This window comes from Rattus norvegicus, chromosome 14 (genome assembly GCF_036323735.1).
Source record: "Rattus norvegicus strain BN/NHsdMcwi chromosome 14, GRCr8, whole genome shotgun sequence".
NCBI lineage: Eukaryota > Metazoa > Chordata > Mammalia > Rodentia > Muridae > Rattus > Rattus norvegicus.
In genome coordinates, this window is record NC_086032.1 from 85,645,772 (window position 1) to 85,665,892 (window position 20,121).

Genomic DNA, 20,121 nt, shown 5'->3' on the forward strand with positions numbered 1-20,121 from the left:
AGCCCTGCTCGGAGATGCTGGGTGTCTCCTTCACAGTGTGCTGGAGGAGGGTGGTGACCAAGATTGGGGCCTGCAACCAGGGGTGGAATGCATATTTAGGATACACAAGGCCCCGGGGCTTCAATCTCCAGCATCAGAAAATAGAACAAATATTTATTTGTATTTTTGGGCTACAAGCAACAAGCAGATGTTGGCCAATCCCAGTCTGCCCAACTCCATGCCATTCATTTTGGTTTAGCTATGTCTGTGTTATTACCCTGATGAGCTTTTTGTAACCTCTAAGACAGCATACTTGTTCTCTTTTTGTAGCTGTCCTTAAACAGCTTTCCCTGAGTGTCTCTCCCTGTTTGCTCTGTAGCCTTCTCTTTCCCTCGGATCCCCTGTGTTTGTGGAGGGAGGATCCTGTTGATTGGTGGATTAGTGTAAATTACCTTTAAAGTCACATTGGGGTGGGCCTGGAATTACAAAAGCAATGTGGCCTCCTGTGCCTCACTTGGTCTTCCCCGCCTCCTTCACGGTCAGGGTTACCTGGTTCCACTCTGTAAAGCATTTAGAAAGGAGCCTGAGGCTGTGACCGCTCTGGTTTATAGGTCTATAGGTCGTGACAGGCCAGTTGGTGTCAGGTGTTGAGTCATGAGTGTGTGGGATGCTCTCCCACTATTCTGCACTTTCTGAGTTTTTGAAATACAGAATTGGTCTACGGTAGCAGCTTTTTGGAACCAGGAAAGATTAGATTTATTTGTTGTAGGTCAGTGAAGCAAAACTATGAAATTGCCCTTTTTACAGACTAAGTTGGACAGGACATGTTAGCCTTTTGATTCAGTTCAGCGTGGAATTCATAAAATGGCTAATGGCTTCCTTATAGAATGGTTTCACCTAATGGATTTTCAGCTTTATGATGACACAGAAGGCACCCACACAGTTTTCACTTTCAGAATACAGAATTTCAATAGATTACAAAAATACCTACTGCTGGATTAGGTGTTTGATGGGCTGATGTAGGCGGTCTGAGCACCTTTAAGGCAGATGCAGCTTCACGGGGAGCTTAGGTAGGTTTTTTACTTAATTTATGATGGATTTACTAGGCGCTTAATTCACCATAGGGCCAGGAATATCTGCATTTTGTTACATTTGCTAATTGGTCTGTGGGTATAGATAGTCATACTAGTTAACCAGTTAAATAGCCATTCCTGTTGCAAGCCGTTCTGGAACTTTCAACTGTAAGGATCTTTAATCAATAATAAATTTAACTTCTCCTTTCCCAGATGAGGAAGTGTAACTGTGAGAATTAAAACAACAACTTGCTTATGAACACACTGTTTTGTTGCAAGTCGGTGACTTAAATTCAGGTCTCCTGGCCCTAGGCACACCGGAAATGGACCAGGAAGTGCACCTAGAAAGGCCTTGCTGTTGGAACCAAGTGCTGAAACAGGATGTGGAGCAGGCTTGTCCTTGTCCTCCTGCCACCGGGATCTGGGGGTCTGGGGGCCTGGGGGCCTGGGGGCCTCCGGCCCTCCCTGATGGTAGCCCTGTCTCATGCCTATGGTCAGACGTCCAAAGAAACACCCCTGAGCAATGGATTGCAACGCTGCAGGGTTGGATAGAAATGCCACGGGGGCCTGTGCTGCCTCTGGGATGTGCTCTGAGCAGCGGAGAGGATTGCTAGTTTCCTTTGTGTCTCTCGCAGCCTGCCTTCTTGGAAGGGGCCAACAGCTTCTGGACGCTATTGCTCTTTAAGCGTTCTTAAAACTGTAAACAACTTCAGTAAGCCCTGCAGAAGGAAGCTGTGGTTTCTGGCCTTCCTGTATGCTCATGTTTTTTAGAGGGAGGGCTTAGCATCTGATCATCTTTTTCAACTATCTCAGAAGGGACTAGAAAAGGCACGGCGGCTGTCTGCAGAAGGGGAGGACCCAGGATTCCTCCAAAGAAACTTTTCCAACTTTAGTGCCCCTGGAACTCTCCCATGGAGAACGAGGTAGGTTCAGACTCAGTGTGAGAAGGAATATTCTTGTAGGAACCAACATTCAAGCTGCTTCCGGGATGTGCTTTCACTGGAACCCTGAGCCCTGCTCGGAGATGCTGGGTGTCTCCTTCACAGTGTGCTGGAGGAGGGTGGTGACCAAGATTGGGGCCTGCATGTGGGTGCTGTCCTGTCCAGCTGAGGTCAGACTGAGGCACTCATTTACCTGAAGGAATGAGAGGCCTTGGGGTTTTGTGTCTTTCAGGGAAAGGACTTCCTGCGGACTTGTAGTCTCTTGAGTTCTAAGGGTACAGTTGAAAGTTGGCGGAAGGTAGAGTTGAGAAATTGAGGGAACTCTGGGGAGCCTCATCCCTCGAGTGCACAATAGTCCATGAATGAATAACAGGACTGGGCTGCCAGTAGGGACCCTGGCCTGCCCCCAGCACAGCCTCTGTGGGGTTAAGACTCCTGGGGGTGGGGTTGGGGATTTAGCTCAGTAGTAGAGCGCTTGCCTAGGGCAAGGCCCTGGGTTCGGTCCCCAGCTCCGGAAAAAAAAAGAAAAATTAAAAAAAAAAAAAAAAAAAAGACTGCTGGGGGCTTATCGAGAGTAGGCGGAGATCCCATTTGATTGCATTACTCCAGAACCTGGGAGTTCTGAGGTAGGATGTACACAGGGGATGTTGTGCCCATGTCTTGGTCCACATGCCCAGGTCCTTTCTCTTCCCTCCCCCAGCATCTCTAATATCCCAGTCTGGCATTAGTTACGGATGATCTTGACTTCTGATCTTCCTGCCTTCATCTCCACTGACTTTTATGAGGAGTTGGGGACTGAAACTTAGGTAACTGAGCTACGTCCCCAAAAAAGTGAATGTGTCACAGGCGTTGCAGGGAGTGCCGGGAGCTGGTTGCTGTGCGTGAGGCTGTGTGTGATGCTGTGGGGTCAGCAGGAGGGGCTCCTTTTTGTTTGGTTTGCTTTGCTTTTGGCTTTTTTGAGACAAGGTTTTGCTCTGTAGCCCTGACTGACTTGGGACTCAGAGATCCTCTGCCACTGCTTCCTGAGTGCTGGGATTAAAGGAGTCACCCCACCCCCACCCCTGGCTCCAGCTAGGAATGCTCTCTGTTAGAGCTGGTGTAAAATGCTACCTGGGCAGGACGCGACTGTGAGGGACGATAGGTGGAATCGGTAGGGACTGGCTCCTGCTGCCCCACCGGACAGAGCAGTGCAGGGCCATCCACAGATCTCCTTTCAGACCCTCCACTGACCTCTGGCCTCTTCCCCTTACAGTCCTTGTCCGTCCCTGGCCCGCTCTGGCTGTCTCAGTGCAGTTGCTGTCTGCCTTCCTGTTAGACTGCGGGAGGGGAGGCAGTCCCTTCGCCTTCCCGGTCTTTAGCTGTCCTGTCCTGTGCGGCTGGTACAGGCATGCTCAGGCCTTTCGCGTTGAGCTTTGGAGTAGTCTTAGGATGAGGTGAAACCTACCAAGTAGCTGGTGGTGAAGAGTACATGACACTCGCATGCCGAACCGTGAGGGCTTCGGTACCTTGGTTTGCGTCTTCTGTCTCAGGACTGCTAGCACTATCCAGAATAATGTGCTAAGCCTGGGGCCTTGCGAGGAGAACACAGTTAGCATATGTGGCTGCATTTACTTACTAGTCCTCAAAGAAAGAGCTTGCTTCCCAGGAGTCTAGAGGTACTGGCCTTTTTTTTCTTTCGTTAAAGCTTTTATTACAGAAGGAGTCACTTGTTTCTCTGTGTCTTCCTCCTTCCCAATATGTACCTCCAGGGGAGGTCAATGGTCCATTATAGAAGAGGAGTCTGGGAGAATGAAACATGGTAATATTTTTCCAGTGTCCTCCAAATCCTTCTGGGTGCTGTTGAGAATCTTCTGGTAGAAGAGGTAGGAACTTTAGGTCCTGTCTCCCAGACCTTCCATAGCTACGTCCTGGGGAGCTTTTATTTTCTCTTGTTTTTTGGCCCGTGGCTGACTAGTCCTGGTTGACTTGGAGAGGGCTTCCACTTCATGGCTGCTTTTTCTTTCTGGGCAAGTCGGATCTGCTGCAGGAATTTTCTGCGCGGCTCCTCAGATAGAGTGATGTTGGTACGTGCACTGGACGTTGCTTCTTGAGGTGGTGCCTCGGAGTCAGCCCTTCTGTGTCACAGCCCTGACCACCTGGCGCTTCCTTCTGGATCCCTGCTTAGGACCCCGCGCTTAATCAAGTTCTTCTTCAGCTCCGTCTGGGGATGACTGATTTTCTTTCTTCCTGGAGGTCCCATTGCTACACTCAGGCTCACTGCCGGAGCTGACAGAGAGACAGACAGACAGACAGACAGACAGACAGACAGACAAATACTAACATTTCGTGTGTGTGTGTGTGTGTGTGTGTGTGTCTGTCTGTCTGTCTGTCTGTCTGTCTGTCTGTCTGTGTCTGTACCATAGTGCATGTGGAGGACAGCCACTACATGAAAAGACCAGTGAGTCAGTTTCAGAGATTTGTGTCTTTTTTTTTTTTTTTTTTTTTTCTGGAGCTGGGGACCGAACCCAGGGCCTTGCGCTTGCTAGGCAAGCGCCCTACCACTGAGCTAAATCCCCAACCCTTGTGTCTTTTTGAGATAGGATCTCCTTGTGTACCCCAGGCTGGCCAGCATCAAGCTCAAGATCCTCCTGCTTCCAAGGGCCAATACCATGGGGTGTACCACCATAGTTGTCTGGATAATTTTTCTGTTCTTGTTTCTAGATTCCTTGCCCCCCCACCTCCCACACATAACATGCACACATCTTTCTTCTTTCTGTGACACTAAAGATTAAATAAGGACTTCGTGTTTGCTAGTGAGGTGATTTTTTTTTTTTTTTTTTTTGTGCTACCAGGCTACATGCCCACTCCCATTTTCAATTTGAAGGACTGTTTTGGGCATAAGATGGCAAAGAATGGAAAAATATTGACAGAATCTGAGAGGCTGTTCAGAGAGACTCTAGCAAAATTCTCACTGTGTGTCCAGTAGTTGCGTCCCTGTGTCCTGGCTTGCCCCTTCCACCTGAGGACTCCGTTTCTTCAGGAAGACTTGTTCTGGAACTACTCGCCTTTGTTGGGATTTCACTTGCCCTGCTGCTCCTCTGGGGTCCAACCCATGCACACTCAGTAGCGTGCTACAGAATGAAGAACAGCAGTTGCTAGATCTGCCTTTTGTTCTTGGTGTATTTATCTATGGGACATCACAGCAAATTAAAGACCTGCTCAGTTACTGAAATCTGACTCTGCCCATCCAGATATTGTCTGTTTTCTTAATGGACTGATTGATTCGTTCATTGAGACAGGATCTCTGTGTACCCCTGGCTGACCTGGACCTCAGACCAGGCTGGTCTCGAACTCAGGTCCTCCCTCCCCTGCCTCCCTTACAGACGTGTGCCGCCACATCTAGTGCCTTTGCTTTTAGCCGTAATCTCCTTTACGTTTGCATGGTAAGAGCTAGTGTGGCAGCGCTCTCCTATAATCATGGCATTCAGAAGTCTGCAGCAGGAAAAGTGGCCGTGAATTCTGCCCTAAGCCAGCCTGAGCTATAGAATAAACCCTGTCTCAAAGAGAAACCAACCGAAAACAGACTCATAAACAAATAACCAAACAAAAAGCAGCTGAAGATCTGAGACATAGCCTCCACCTTTTTCCTTGGCTCTGGAATGCTAAGCAGATGCTCTCCCCACCCGCTCTCCCCGCTCTCCCCACCCGTGTGTCCTCAGCACTTGGTGTTTTATCTGAGACCCAGACTGACCGGGATCTTGCAGTCTTCCTGCCTCAGGATCACATTCCTTGTCCAGGTTTGTTTCTGCAATGTCTGAATGCTGTCCTCCAGTCCTGATGTCCTAGCTGTTTGTCCTATTAGCTGAGAGCTGAGGCAACACTAATGGGTTGGTCAGCCCTGTCCAGAGAATCAGTCATGTCTTGTTATGGGCTGTGTTTCAGTGTTGTACATTGTAGGAACCAATTCAGGTAATTTGAGGCATCGGGGACAGGGGGTGGGACACATAATGCTTGTTCTCTCCAAGGTTCAGTTGTGGGCCAGACACATCTCCTTCCACAGACACACAGGTGCATCGAAGGCCCACTAGAGGGTGCTTGAAACTGAGGGGCTACTAAGCCCAGTATCTATATAGACTCTTCCTGGTACCTCCATGTCTGTGCTAGAGTTCCAGTACAGTAAAGAGATGAGTACCGTATATTATTACGTAGGGCTGTCATGTTGTCCTGTCGTAAATATATTTAAACTTACGAACTGTTGCTCTCGGGAGTTCTCCACTTAGTACTCAGCAATCACAGTAGACTGGGTAACTGAGATGCAGGAAGTCAGGCCATGGGTAAGGAGGGATTGTTTCAGTTCACTATCCGAGCTTAGTTAGACTTGAAGGCCCATGCCTGAGGCTCCTCATGACTGAGGCCCGGGATTTGGGGATTGTGCTTTTTCTGGCTAGTCTGTGAGTGGACCAAGGTGACATCGATTCTGGTCAGCTCTCCTGTTCTTGCTGCCACAAAACCCAGGTGGTGTGACGTTATGGTAGGCCACCAAAAGCTGCTGAACTGCTGGCTCTTGCCTGTTTTTTTGCCACGGGTTTACTTTCTCTTACTTTGTTCTTGTCCTGATTTCTCTGCTTCACTATAGCCCTCGTGAGGGCAGGGACTGACTGGTCCACCCACGCCTTCCTGGATTATCAGTCTGGTGGGCACACAAGATAAAGGTTCTGCACTGGGATTCCTTACGTATTGTAGTCTGTACAGGCTACACATTAGAGGCCACATAAGCTGCAAAGGCCAGACTAGGGATATAGCTGTGACAGGGCACTTGCTGGCCTGTGTGGGGCTGGGGAGAATCAACTCCCATACAGTGAGAGACATCTGTAGGGGCATCAGGGGCTGGCCTGGTTTCTCTGTAGAGTTGTAGCCCGTGTCACCTCATCACAGAGGTCCGTCTGTCTTTTGGGATGGGATTACAAGCCACCCCAGGGTCCTTCCCAACACCGAACTGTATGTTATGGAAACTGTCCACATGGCTGTGGTCTGTGGGGGGAGAGCTTGGTTAGAGGTTGATTTTGGCAAACCTCTGGTTTCAGTTGGTTTCCTGTTGCTTCCATATGTAAATTAATAATGAGTTGGACTGACAGACAACTGGAAGGGCAGACAGACAGAGCTGAGCCGCCTGCCTATAGGAGCCAGCCTCAGTCACTGTCTTCTGCCAGGAACTGTTACTGAGGGAAGAGCTCTATGGGGCTGTGGGGGTGGGGGTGTGGATAGACACTCTTCTGTCCAGAGTGACGGACTGTGGCTGTAGAGATGCAGCTTCCGGGGCATCGTGTTCATGGCCCATGCATGAGGACATCTAAGAACTCAGGGAAAATAAAGGGATCAAACATAACACACCTAGCATAATCTGAGCGCTATCTGAAGGTCCCACGGCGACCAACTCACAGCTGTCTTCACTGGGGTTTGCGTGGCTCAGATATGTCGCTAAATTTGGGGCCATTTCTAGCCCGCAGTTTACTGTCAGGTTGTCTGATAAGTCTCAAGTGACCACTTCTCATCGTTGTCCCATATGAACCCCACTCTGAGATCATCCTGCCCCTGCCCCATCCGTCCATTGCCTGTCTAAACTCATCCTGGGGCTGAAGGAAACGTTGTGGGAGCTCACAGAGAATGCGCCTGGAAGGTCCTCAAGGACAGACAGACAGCCTGTCCTCACTCATCTCCAAGTGGGGACCTGGCAGTTTGGTCCTCTTAGCCCTCTGGAAGTGCCTCCTGCCTTTCTGCTGGTTGTCACCTTCTACAGATCTTGTTCTCCTGAATTTTGTAGTCTAGGCCTGGGCAGTGGTAGATGGCAGTCGTTAATCTTTCGCAAGTATGAACTGTTATGAAAATCTAAATTAAACAGTGGAGGGGCTGGGGATGTAACAGTAGAGGAATACCTGACCAGCGTGTGCAAAGTCCTGGGTCCTAAGCACTGCAGAAAAACAAAACAAAAACATGTGGCACAGGCCTACAATCCTAGCACTAGCCCTCGGGATCAGGAGACAGGACTGCCGTTCCAAGTCCTCAGCTACACAGTGGGTGTGAGGCTAGCCTTCGAGACATCTCAGAGAAGTAGCCCAAGGGCCTGTGCTTACCACTCCGCTATGGCTGTTGTAGTTCCTGTCATCTTTTTTTTTTTTTTTTAAGAATTATTTATTTATTTTACATAGATGTCTTCGGACACACCAGAAGAGGGCATCAGATCCCATTACAGATGGTTGTGAGCCACCATGTGGTTGTTGGGAATTGAACTCAGGACCTCTGGAAGAGCAGTCAGTGCTCTTAACCACTGAGCCATCTCTCCAGCCCAGTTCCTGTTGTCTTATTTCATTCTTTTTCACACCAGCAGGAAGCACCAGAAGCTGCCCTTTACGTGTGTGTGTGTGTGTGTGTGTGTGTGTGTGTGTGTGTGTGTGTGTGTGTGTGTACAAGGCAGGACTGCAGGGTCAATGACAAACTATTCCAGGTCACAGAGGCTGCTGACGGGTGAATCAGCTCCCGTGAGTGGAATATTGTAATATTTACAGGGCTGTGGGTCAGTCTTTTCCTGCCTTGCGTGCATGGATGCAGAGGCAGGTGGGGGGTCGTGGGTCATTATCAGAGAGTCTGTGGTTATGGTAGTGGAAGACAGTGAGGCTTTGGTGCCGGACTGTAATGACAGCAGTTGGAGAGGAAATGGATTGTCGTGAGTAAAACTACTTTATATAATGTGTTGGCTCAGCTTTCTGTAGCTGTCGGATGGACTGTTCATGAGGACTTACAGGGATCATAGCTCATTTTACAGAAGGTAGCTCGGCTAACTGTCTTGTATGGGAAGGAAGCAGGATAGCTCAGACCACACGAGAGGAGTTGAGCCTGAGGGTTCCGAGTTCACCCTAAGCCTGAGGCCCCAAACTGGAGGGAAGCCTGTGGGAGAGCAGCAGGCATGATGGCTGCGTGTACAGCACTAACACCAAGACTCATGCTGCTGTTTGATTTGTTGAATGGGCCTCCCGGAGCTGTGTCCATCTCAGCAGATCAATGGAATAAACAGGCCAAGGATGTGATGCTAAGGGGCAGGGTGACATTCTGAGGCTGGGTGAGGCTTATTTGATCGAGGCTAGGGAGCAGCCCACATGTAGCCTCTCCTGGGAGCCTTGGCGGCGTGAGTCCTGCCCGATAATTTATTCTGTATGTTTTTTGTCTGTTACTAGTTTGGGGCATAAGGGAGGTCAGAGCTGAGTCTGCTGTGGTTTCCCAGCTGCTCTGCCTGGGTGCTAGGAGCATAGTGGGAGAGCGGCAGAAGTGTGGACAGCTCTCCCAGCTGCCTACTGCAGAGAGAAACAGTCAGGGCGTTCCGTTGCTCATGGCTTTGGTCTCTGTGAATTAAGTGACTTGGTTTCTCGAGTGATGAAGAGTGACCGGCAGCGCCATCTTTCTGCAGAGCGAGGGATAGCTTCTGTTACTGTTCTTTGGGAGGCACGAGGTTTGATTCCCCTCTCCCTAGCCCACAAGTTCATTTTGATTCCAGGTTGAGTCTTCAAAGCCTTGGTGCTAACCTCACATCCAGCAGGGTGTGTGTGAGGCTGTGAGTGTCGGTGGCCAGCTGGGAGCCCTACCAGAGGGAAGGAACTGCATGAGAACCCAGGGCTCTGTTAGGGCCTAGGCTCCTTAGAGTTCATTTGACCTCGATCACTCAAACAGATGCCTTTGTGGGTGGCAACCCTGTCCCACTTGCACCCTCAGAGCTGAGACGACATGGCCTCATAGAGCTGCCAGGAGTTGGAGCTCTGCTGTGTGACTGTCTTCGGGGGAACTGTTCCCCACATAGCTTCATGACAGCGAGAGTTGCCTTCTGAGTGTGACAGGAGCCACTGACAGGCTTGTCTGTCCTCTGGGCAGAGTCCGCTTGGACACCTACCCTACCTCGGCATATGAGCTGGCTGTAGAGCCATGCTGCAGCCTCATGCTGGTCCTTTCTCATAGGCTGGTGTGGACAGTCTCCCGTTCTCATGGTGACTGCGCTAACAGTGTTGGCCACTGTGTTTGTTAGTGGTAGGCACAACACAAATGTGTGAATAACGACCTCCAATCATTGCCATTTCTGCCTGCAGCCTGGAATTGTGTCGCCGTTTAAACGAGTATTCCTAAAAGGTGAAAAGAGTAGAGATAAGAAAGCCCATGAGAAGGTGACAGAGAGGCGCCCTCTACACACTGTGGTGCTGGCCTTGCCTGAGCGAGTCGAGCCAGACAGACTGCTGAGCGACTATATTGAGAAGGAGGTGAAGGTAAGTCACTGTGGGCCTGCCGCCGGGCACGCCTGCCAAACAGCCCATTGCCAGCTCTGTGTAAGCATGTTCGCCTGCGCCCTACCCACTGTCTTGCCTCTGGATGGATCAAATAACGAAAACTCCAAACCCAGGCCCAGTCCGTAGCTTTGGTTGCTGAACCTTCGTTTGGCAGGACACTACTCTGCCTTGAAGGTCATGGATATTATGTGGAACAGGGAAACCTTGCCTCCTCTGATTCGCAGGTGACAGCATGTACTCGTCCAGGACCCACTCAACCTAATGCTGGAGGCCTTAAATCTCAGGCTTGTGCCTGAGAGACGGCTCAAGCTGTGTGTGTCCCTAAAATGAAAATAAGTTGATAAAATGATAGCCATGAATTCAGAGAGGAGAGGAGAGGTGGCGACAATGGGAGCCCACTGGAAAGAAGAAAGCAGTGAAGTAGCCTAGTGGGTGGCCCCAGCTGGGTCAGGTCCCTGATGGAGTCCAGTGGCTCAGGAGGCTCCATGTCTGACTAAATATGAGACCCTCCACACTGGGTGGTGGGCTTTGGATTTACTGACTCCTGGCACACAAAGAGGTGGGAGAGACCCAGGCTTCCAGAATGTCTCTGAATAGGCCTCTCCTACAAATGGTTTGCCATCAAGTGTCCCTTCTCCTCGATGTAGCTGAGAAGATCCCTACTGACCCTAGGAGTTCTCTGCCATTCAGCTTGAGCAAGGCCTAGCAGATGGAAAGATTGCCCAGTGTGCATCTTCAGCCAGCTCTTCAGGGCCTCATTTTAAACACAGGCAGCAGCACATAAGCACACACTTGAGACAGACTTCTGACATTGAGCCCAAGACAGTGCACGTGAATTTGAAAGCGATGGCACTTGGGTGAGGGCAGCGGTGGGGACCGTGGGTGCTGATTGATAGTGGGGCGTGTTCTGAGGAAGGCGTTGTTGGATAGCCTTATTGCTGTGAACATTGGCATGTGCAAACCTACATGTAGATGGCTGTGCCGGCCAGTCCTTCATTGGAGATGAGTGGCGGGAGAGGCGGTGGCCTCATCTGCTGCTGGCTGCTAGTGAACCGCTTTCAACTGATAACCATAATCTGCGATTTTAGTTTTTACAATTTTTAAATGAATTAATTGGTTGGTTTTGTACATATGGATGTTTTGTTTACCTATATGTCTGTACACCATATGCATCAGTGCCCACAGAGGCCAGAGGGGGATGTGGGGTTCCCCCCGACCTGCTGCTGAGAAATGGAACCCAGGTCCTCCAGAAGACCTCAGCCATCTCTCCGGCTCTGGTTTGCTATTTTGAGATAATATCTCACTGTGTCTCAGGCTGCCCATGACTGAAGGTCTTCCTTCCCCTGCCCCCCAAGTGATGGGATTGTGGGTGTGGGTGTGGGTGTGGGTATGGGTATGGGTGTCTGGGTGTGTGGGGGTGGGGGTGGGTGGGTGTGTGCCCTCACTTGGTTGTAACTGTTTTAGGCTGGATCACTTAGAGCTGAGAGGTATAATAGTGAATGCATGGACCAGTAGCATGGTTATGTTACTTTTCTCTGTTTGGACAAACTAGCTGATGGAGACGACTCGAGGGAGCTTTTCTTCTGGTTCCTAGTGTGAGGGCGAATTGTCATAGCAGGAGAGTCATGGCATCAGGATGGTGGGGCTCCCTGACTTACGTGTGTGTGTCCACACCACACACAGTGCTTGCTGGCAGCGTCAGTCCCAAAATGCCAGCATCACCTACAACTTTAATTCCAGAAACCTCTGAAGATTGTCATTTTCTCATGTGTGGGCAGAGCAGGTAGAGCTCTGGGAAGCTTTGGGCACCTTGATGTCCAGGGGCCAGAGGATCAAGCATGTCGACCAAGGCAGTGGGGAGGTTGCTTTCCCTCCTGTGACTTTTGTTATTGATAAATGTTGATTGCTGATTTGTGTTAGCTCAGCTGTAATCCTAGCCCTCAAGAGACTGAGGTGGGAGCCAGCCTAGACTACACAGAGTTCTATGTCAGCATGGGCTACAGAGTAAGACCGTATCTCGAAATACAACAACAATAACAACCAAACCCTGAAAGGCTCAACTAGTGAGATTCCTTACCTATTTGAAGAGAGTAGAATCTGGGCTGGAGAGGTGGCTTGGCTAAGGTGCTCACTGCTCTTGACAGGAACCATGGTCTCGTTCTTAGCACCCGTATCAGGTAGCTCACACCGTCTACAACTCAGTTCTATGACATCTGACACTCTTTTCCTCTGCAGGCACCTGCACACACATAGATATAAGAAAAGAAATAAATCTTTCATTTTTAATGTTTTTTCTGAAGCAGGGTTTCTCTGTGTAGCTCTGGCTGTCCTAGAACTTGCACTGTAGACCAGGCTGGCCTCAAACTCACAGAGATCTGCCTGCCTCTGCCTCCCCAGTGCTGAGACCTAAAGGTGTGCACCACCACACCTAAAATTTTAAAAAATCTAAAAGATAAAAAAAAAAAATAGAATCCTTTTTGTCCCTTGAGCCTAAGTAGGAAGCATGGTGGCTGGATTTTGGGTGACACTGAAAAGGATCAGGGCCTTGTATTAGTGACCCCAAGTCTTGGAACTACATTAGGATTCCTGTGTGATTGTAGACAGAGCAGGGTACTTTGTTTTAGCACTTGACATACAAAGATAGGAGAGTTAGCTAATAATACAATATCATATTGATCGCTTGTCCTAGTCAGGGTTACTCTTGCTGTGATGAACTGCTATGACCAAAGCAAGTAGAGGAAGAAAGGGCTGTTTCCACTCATATTTCCAGCTAACAGTCCATCTCTGAGGGACGTCAGGGCAGCAACCTGGAGGCAGGAGCTGATGCAGAGACCATGGAGGGATGCTGCTTCCTGACTTGCTCCTCATGGCTTGCTCAACCTGCTTTCCTATAGAACCCAGGAGCACCAGGGTGGGCTGGGCCCCTGATCGCTAGTTTAGAAGATGTCACACAGCTGGGTCTTATGGATGCATTCTGCAGTGGAAGTTCCCTCCTTCCAGATTGTTCTAGCTAAATAAAGTTCTAGATAAAACTAGCCGGTGCATCTGAAGGAGCTTTTAACAAATTATTTCTTCTTTTCTTTTTAAAATTATTTTTGCCGCTTTATTTCAGGCATTTTTGTTAATTAAATTCGTCCTTTGACAATTTCATATGTGTACAAAGTACCCCCATCTCCCTCTGTCCCCCTCTGATCATTCTGTCTGCAACCCTGTCTTCATTAAACATCTCTTTCCCATATTCTTGTCTTTTCATTTTGCTTTATGACCCACTTAGTTTAACCAGGGCCATCTGCATGGTTTGAGGTCATCTGTTGAAAAGCGGTGGGCTCAGAATTGGGGACACAAGTAAATGACCGTTCCGTTCCAGGGTCTGTCAGTAGTTCAGCAGTGATGGAGTAGGATCCCAGGAGCCCCTCCTCTACCCGTGACTGAAGCCGCTGTGAGTCCACGACTATAGCAGTGATAGAGTTTAGAGGATATCGCTTCACTATCTTCAAGTTCTCCCCCCACTCCCACCCCCCACGCTCACTCCTCACCAACAGCCTTAAGATAGGATCATGTAAATGAGATATGGTCTCACTATGTAGTCCTGGCTGGCCTGGAACTCGCAGAGACCTGCTTCTGCCTCCCAAGTGCTGGGATTAAAGACCTGTGCCCGATAGATGATAGGTGTTACTATAACACCGACTAGCTGTGTGTGTGCTCATGTTCATGTGGATGTGTGTGCACTTGTGTGGAAAGCAGCTGGCAACCTCAGATGTTGGTCATAATAGTCATACGGCAGGGTCTCTCTTGCTTGCTGCTGCGTACCCCAGGCTAGCAGGCTCTGGCTCAGGGAATTCACCTCTTGCCTTCCATCTTGCTGTAGAAGTCCTGAAGTTCGTATGCCCAACTTGATGTGGTTTCTGGACACTTTAACTCAAGGTCTCACATTTCCATGGAAAATGTTTTTGCCTACTTGACCCATCTTCCCAGCCCCTTAGACTAAACTGGCCTTGAACTCCTGACCCTGCTTTTACATCCTGAGTGCTTTGGTTACTGGCATGCTCTACCGTGCCCTGCTTGAAACACCCTCCACCCCCGTTCCTTTCTCCGACATTCAGTAGAATTCACTATTGAGCCTGTCTGGGTCTGGGATTCTGTTTAGGGAGGCTTTTAGTTTCTATTTCTTTGATAGACCATTGGATCATTCAGATTGTCTGTTTCTCCTGTGAGTTCTTCCTCTTCTTTGGTAGATTGTTTCTACAGGCAGACATTGTATAGTGGCCCTTTCAAAGGTAAGTTGTATTTATGGCCGAGAACATGTAGGTCACTGTAAATGGATGCCCTGAAGACTGAATCCGCTTACTTTTGCTGAGTGGTACTGATGGTGGCTGCTAGGCACAGCCAAGTGAGTGGTGGTGCTGCCACTTCTGTCTTTCTTGCTGGCTGGGGGGTGGGGGTGGGAGCAATGTTCAGGACATGAGTGTGTGTGTACATGTGGAGAGGCCAGAGGTCAATACCAGATGTCTTCCTCCATTGCCGTCCATGTTATTTTGTAAGGCAGTGTCCCTTGCTGAACCTGGAGCTTGCTGACTTAGCTAGATTGGCTGGTCAGCAAGCCTCAGGGACCCTCCTGCCCCCACCTCCCCACAGGATTACCGGAATGTTCTTCCTCACTGAGTGCTAGGGAGAGAACTCAAGTCCTCAGGCTTGCACAGTAAGCACTTTACAATGAGCTCTTTCCAGCTCCCTTCTGATCTGTCGTCTGCTTGTCTGTCCATTTCTGATTAAGGTTGTTGAAGTGATAGGACACGCCTTGGAAGTCAGAGGCCGGCATATTTCTGTGCCTTCAGAGCTACATAGTGAGACCCTGTCTATAAAATGAAGCAACAAAAAGTGACTCCTTAATCAGTGCGTCTGCCTCTTTTATCTCTGATTTCCCCCATGGTGCTGGGATTCAGTCCATGGTACACACCAAGCAAGTGCTCTACCACTGAGCTAACCTTCTAGTCTCTCTACCCTTTCTTTCCCTTTTTGGGGGGGATGGGGGCAGGGTTCCCCCATGTGTAGCCCTGGCTGTCCTGGAACTTGCTCTGTAGACCAGGCTGGACTCCGACTCACAGAGATTCGTCCCATCCCCCACCTCCCACCTCCCACCTCCCACCTCCCACCCCCCACCTCCAATGCTGGGATCAAAGGTATGTGTGCTTGAGCATGGCCTGGCTCCCTCCACTTTCCTTATCTGAAGCCTTTATCTTCGCTGTTAAACTGCATTGGTTTTCTCTCATTGAGCACCACCTCAAGAGAACGTTTCTGCTTCCTCTCAATCTATGTGCATCTTCATAAGGAACGTGGTTTTCTTGTAGAAAACATAGCTAGATTTTGCCTTATTTTAAAATCTAATCTGGTCTGGGTGGTTCTCGCCTATAATCTCCGCACCGGGGAGACAGAGAAAGGAGGAACTGTGTTAGAGGCCAGCCTGTTCCAGGACAGCCAGGGTAACAGAGAGACCCTGTCTCAAAACAAACAATTCCAATATAATAAAATAAGTAAAGTCAGTCTGACAGTATCTGTCCTTTTTTCCTTAAGTGTGTGTATATAAGCCTATAGTTTCACAAAGGCCAGAGAAAAGAGCATCAGGTGTCCTGCTTTGTCACTTTCTACTATATTCCCTTGAGACAGGGTTTCTTACTGAACTAGGCAGGCAGCCAGCAAGTCTGGCGATCCTCCTGTCTCAACCACCCACAGTACTAGGGTTACAGGCACCTATGGGACTGTGCCCAGCTTGTTACATTGACTCTGGGGATTTGAACCGAGGTCCTTGTGTTTGCATAGCAAGTGTTTTTACCCGATAGGCTATCTCCCCATCCTCGTGAGTGTGTGCTTTTAATGGGATTAAAACTAGGGCCTCACATATGCTATGTCCCCAGTACCCAGTCTCTCTATGAATTGGTATATTTAGGCCACTCGTATGCCAGTAAGTACTAATGTAGCTAGGTTAACACTTAGTATAGTTAGCCTTTGGCCTTCCCTGGGTTTGTTTTCTTTTTCTCCTTCTCTTTTCTGCTTTCTCTGGTTTTATTTGAGCACTTTGTACAGTTATATTTCTCTCTCTCTCTCTCTCTCTCTCTCTCTCTCTCTCTCTCTCTCACACACACACACACACACACACACACACACACAAGTTTAATTTAATTTAATGCCTTGGGATTTGCAGAAAGCATTTACAGCGAACCTTTCTCCAGTTTCAGACAGTGTAGTCCTGTTTCATGTGTGGTTGTGGCTGTTTTACTACTGAAGACTGCAACCCTTACCAGGTCAGCACTGACGGTGTTTCAGATCCTGGAGTTTTTCTGGCACTGGCACATTTGTATGCTTATGGCACAGTTGAGCATCCCTGGCAGCCCAAACACTGCACAGTTTGAGACTTTTGAGCATTGCCTTAGTTCAGATTTTATTGCTGTGAAGAGACACCATGACCACAGCAACTCTTACGAATGAAAACATTCAGTTGGGGGCTGGATTATCATTATCATCATGGTGGGAAGCTCGGCAGCGTGCAGACCGACATGGTGCTGGAGGAGGAGCCGGGAGCTGTACATCTTTATCCAAAGGCAGCCAGGAGGAGACTGGAACTCCACTCTGGGTGGAGCTTGAGCATAGGAGACCTCAAAGGCATCCCCCCCACCACACCTAATAGTGCCACTCCCTATGGACCAAGCATTCAGACACGCGAGTTTATGTAGCTCTTCAAACTACCACAGGCATCATCATGCTGATACTCAGGATGCTCAATCCATCCCACATCCAAGTAACTTTTGTTTTTTCTGTTTTACTCACTCTTATGCTACCCTCACCCAGTGACTATTGCTGGTTTTATTTTCAATCAGCTGCTTTTAGGGCAGTTAAAATAGAAAATAGAAGATTTGATTTTATCTTTATTTACATATTACTTCATGTAGAGCACAGATTCTGATCAGGTTATTTCCTGTATTTTTTTTTCTTTTTTTTTGGAGCTGGGGACCGAACCCAGGGCCTTGCGCTTCCTAGGTAAGCGCTCTACCACTGAGCTAAATCCCCAGCCCCATTTCCTGTATTTTTTATATTGTGTATATGTGAGTTCCTGTAAATGTGTGTGTGCACCACATGTGTGTCACCTGGTGCCTGAAGAAGCCAGAAGGCAGCATTGGATGTCCCGGAAACGGTAGTGAGCGGCCTTGTGGGTGCTGGGAGTTTAAGGCCAGCCTGCATTGTATAGTGAGTGAGTTGAGGCTAACCAGAATATAGCAAGATCCTGTCAAGAAAAATAGAAGGGGTGGGAGAGATCTTTAGTAGTTGCTGCTTTTCCAGATGACCTGGGTTTGATTGCCAGCACCTACATGGTGGCTCACAACTGTCTAAAGCTTTAGTCCCAGGAAATTCAATGCCCTCTTTTGGTCCCCATGGGTATCAAGCATGCATGTGGTGCATAGGTATGCAGTCAAAACATTTATTCACATTATTCGTACACACATGTATCATAGACACATACACACACATGCGTGTGCATGCACCATACTCACATATAGTAATTATAAAATTAAAAACTAAAAATATAGTTCATGGGACCTGAATTCCCTTCGCAGGACCCATGTGGTGGCTTACAACCATCTGTAAGTGCAGGGGGCGGGAGAGAGGGGGACCTGAGAGGCTGTAGACACAACTCGGTGGCTAGGAGCAGAGAGCAGCTCCTCTCTCAGAGGATCCTGGTTTTATTCCCACCCCCCATGTGGTACCTCACATGCAGTGTGTAATTCTAGTTCCAGGGATCCTGTGCCTTCTGCCTCCGTGGGCACCAGGCACACAGGTGGCATGCAGACACACATGCAAACTAAAAAGATGAAACAAGGTCCTGCCTCTGCTAGTGTGCCATCCCTTCATTTCTAGGGCAGAGCCTCTGTGGCCTAACGCCCCCTGCCCGCCCCAACCCACCTTTCAGTGCTCTGACTTAAGGGTTAAGTGTCAGACGTGAATTCTGGGTGTGCATTCAAGCTATGGCACTTCGCTTTTCCACTTGTGTGCATTCGTTGACTGAGCTGGGTTTTGTGTTTTTTCTCTTTTAGTGGGGCTAAACTCAGTGCCCCAACAGTAAGCAGGAGACATCTGCCATCTAGGTCCCTATGCTACCGAAGCTAGTCTTGAGATATCTTTGTGACTTGAGATTTCTGGTGCCAGTCGTGAACACAGAGCAGTAGGAAATGTGGGAAGATCATGTACAGCTGCCGGGACTTCAGTAAGCCTAGGGGCTGGAGATGGCTCAGTGGTTAAAAGTACCAGTGCTCTTCCAGAGGACCCTGGCAAACACAGACATACCTGCAAGTAAAAACAAACACCCAAACCACACGACAGACAGACAGACAGACACGTAGATAGATACGTACTGTAAGTACGTACAGAGTGAGTTCCAGGACAACCCTGTCTTGAATTTAAAAAAAAAAAAAATGCAGGGCTCTTCTGAAACTTTGGAAAATGGATGGGCTGCTGGCCCGGGGACAGGCGTGGGTCTGCGCTCTGTAGCGACAGTAGTCCTGACTGTTTCTCTCGGTACTCTTTCCTCCTCTCTTGCAGTATTTAGGGCAGTTAACATCCATTCCTGGCTACCTGAACCCTTCCAGTAGGACGGAAATCCTGCATTTCATAGACAAGGCAAAGGTAAGCGCCCCTCCTGCACACGCTCTGCTACAGCCTGCATCAGCCTGTGGTGCCCTCACCTTTGACCCCAGCCTTGGAGGGGCCACCTGGCTCTCTCACTCCGTGGGTGTTCTTGGCTCTACAAAGTCTTCTACAAAGGTCTCTTAGTTGGGACCTTTTCTCTAGACTTGGCTTTGGGCTGCTTCCCAAACTCAGTTCGAAGATATTTCTAGATACTGAAAATCTGGATCTAAAAGGTAGTTCCAGAAGAGTCCCCTACATGATTCAAGCATGTTCATGTACTTGGAGCAAGGACCACTATACTGAGGGGAGCAGCACTTTTTGTCACCTCTCCTTGGCTTAGAACCAGTTGTGTGGACTTTAGCCAGCACAGCGCTCCCCGAGGAGAGCTCGATACAGTGGCCCAGCGTTTCTGATGCCTGTGGTTCTTTGCAGCGGTCCCACCAACTCCCTGGGCACCTGACTCAGGAGCATGATGCTGTGCTCAGTCTGTCCGCCTACAATGTCAAGCTGGCCTGGAGGGATGGGGAGGACATTATCCTCAGGGTGCCCATCCACGACATCGCTGCTGTCTCCTATGTCCGAGATGATGCTGCACACCTGGTGGTCCTGAAGACAGGTATGGATTGCGGGGATGGCAGCCTGGAGGTCTGTGTCCCAAGGAGGATCCCTGGTTTTCCTGACGTGGTAGAGGTGGCTTCTGCAGGTCTAGGCTAGGTGCCGTCACCTATTATGTCTATAAACTAGATTTCCTGCCATGAGCTTCTGCCCCAGGGTCCCTGTCACACTCGGGGCCTTTGGAGACTTGAGGAAGACAAAATTCAGGGTCAGTGTTCTAATAAGGCTTTTCCTGGGCCAGATGTGGCCAGAGATAGGTGGATCTCTGTGAGTTCGAGGCCTGGTCTTTAGAGTGAGTTCCAGGACAGCCAGAACGACATAGTGAGACTCTGTCTCAAAAACACCTTTCTCCTGGTGACTCCTTAACCCCTGCTCCCCGTTATTGATGTTGCCTCCATTGTGTTGGTACAGTGGACCCCCAGAAAGAAAGTGGTGACTGAAAGCTGTGACAGGGACTTCTGAGCCCAATCCACATTTGTTTTGTTCTGTTTGTTGTTTTGTTTGTTTGTTTGTTTGTTTTTAATGAGACAGGGT

The 20,121-nt window shown here is 49.1% G+C and overlaps 1 protein-coding gene and 1 pseudogene across 3 annotated transcripts in view; one reads left to right on the forward strand and one right to left on the reverse strand.

Annotated features, from left to right (window-relative positions):
* Nucleotides 1-20,121, forward strand: part of Ccm2 (CCM2 scaffold protein) — a 45,679-nt gene that overhangs the window by 13,434 nt on the left and 12,124 nt on the right. The window contains exons 1-4 of one of the 3 annotated variants that reach the window (XM_006251318.5): nucleotides 1,141-1,975; nucleotides 10,102-10,275; nucleotides 18,886-18,969; nucleotides 19,405-19,588. In XM_006251318.5, the coding sequence (XP_006251380.1) occupies nucleotides 1,964-1,975; nucleotides 10,102-10,275; nucleotides 18,886-18,969; nucleotides 19,405-19,588 (454 nt within the window). In that variant the 5' untranslated portion in view covers nucleotides 1,141-1,963. Of the gene's footprint in view, nucleotides 1-1,140; nucleotides 1,976-10,101; nucleotides 10,276-18,885; nucleotides 18,970-19,404; nucleotides 19,589-20,121 lie in introns of those variants that run through there. The other 2 variants (NM_001126275.1, XM_039092067.2) reach the window with 2 other exon arrangements.
* On the reverse strand, nucleotides 3,865-4,232 carry C1h11orf98-ps3 (similar to human chromosome 11 open reading frame 98, pseudogene 3; annotated as a pseudogene).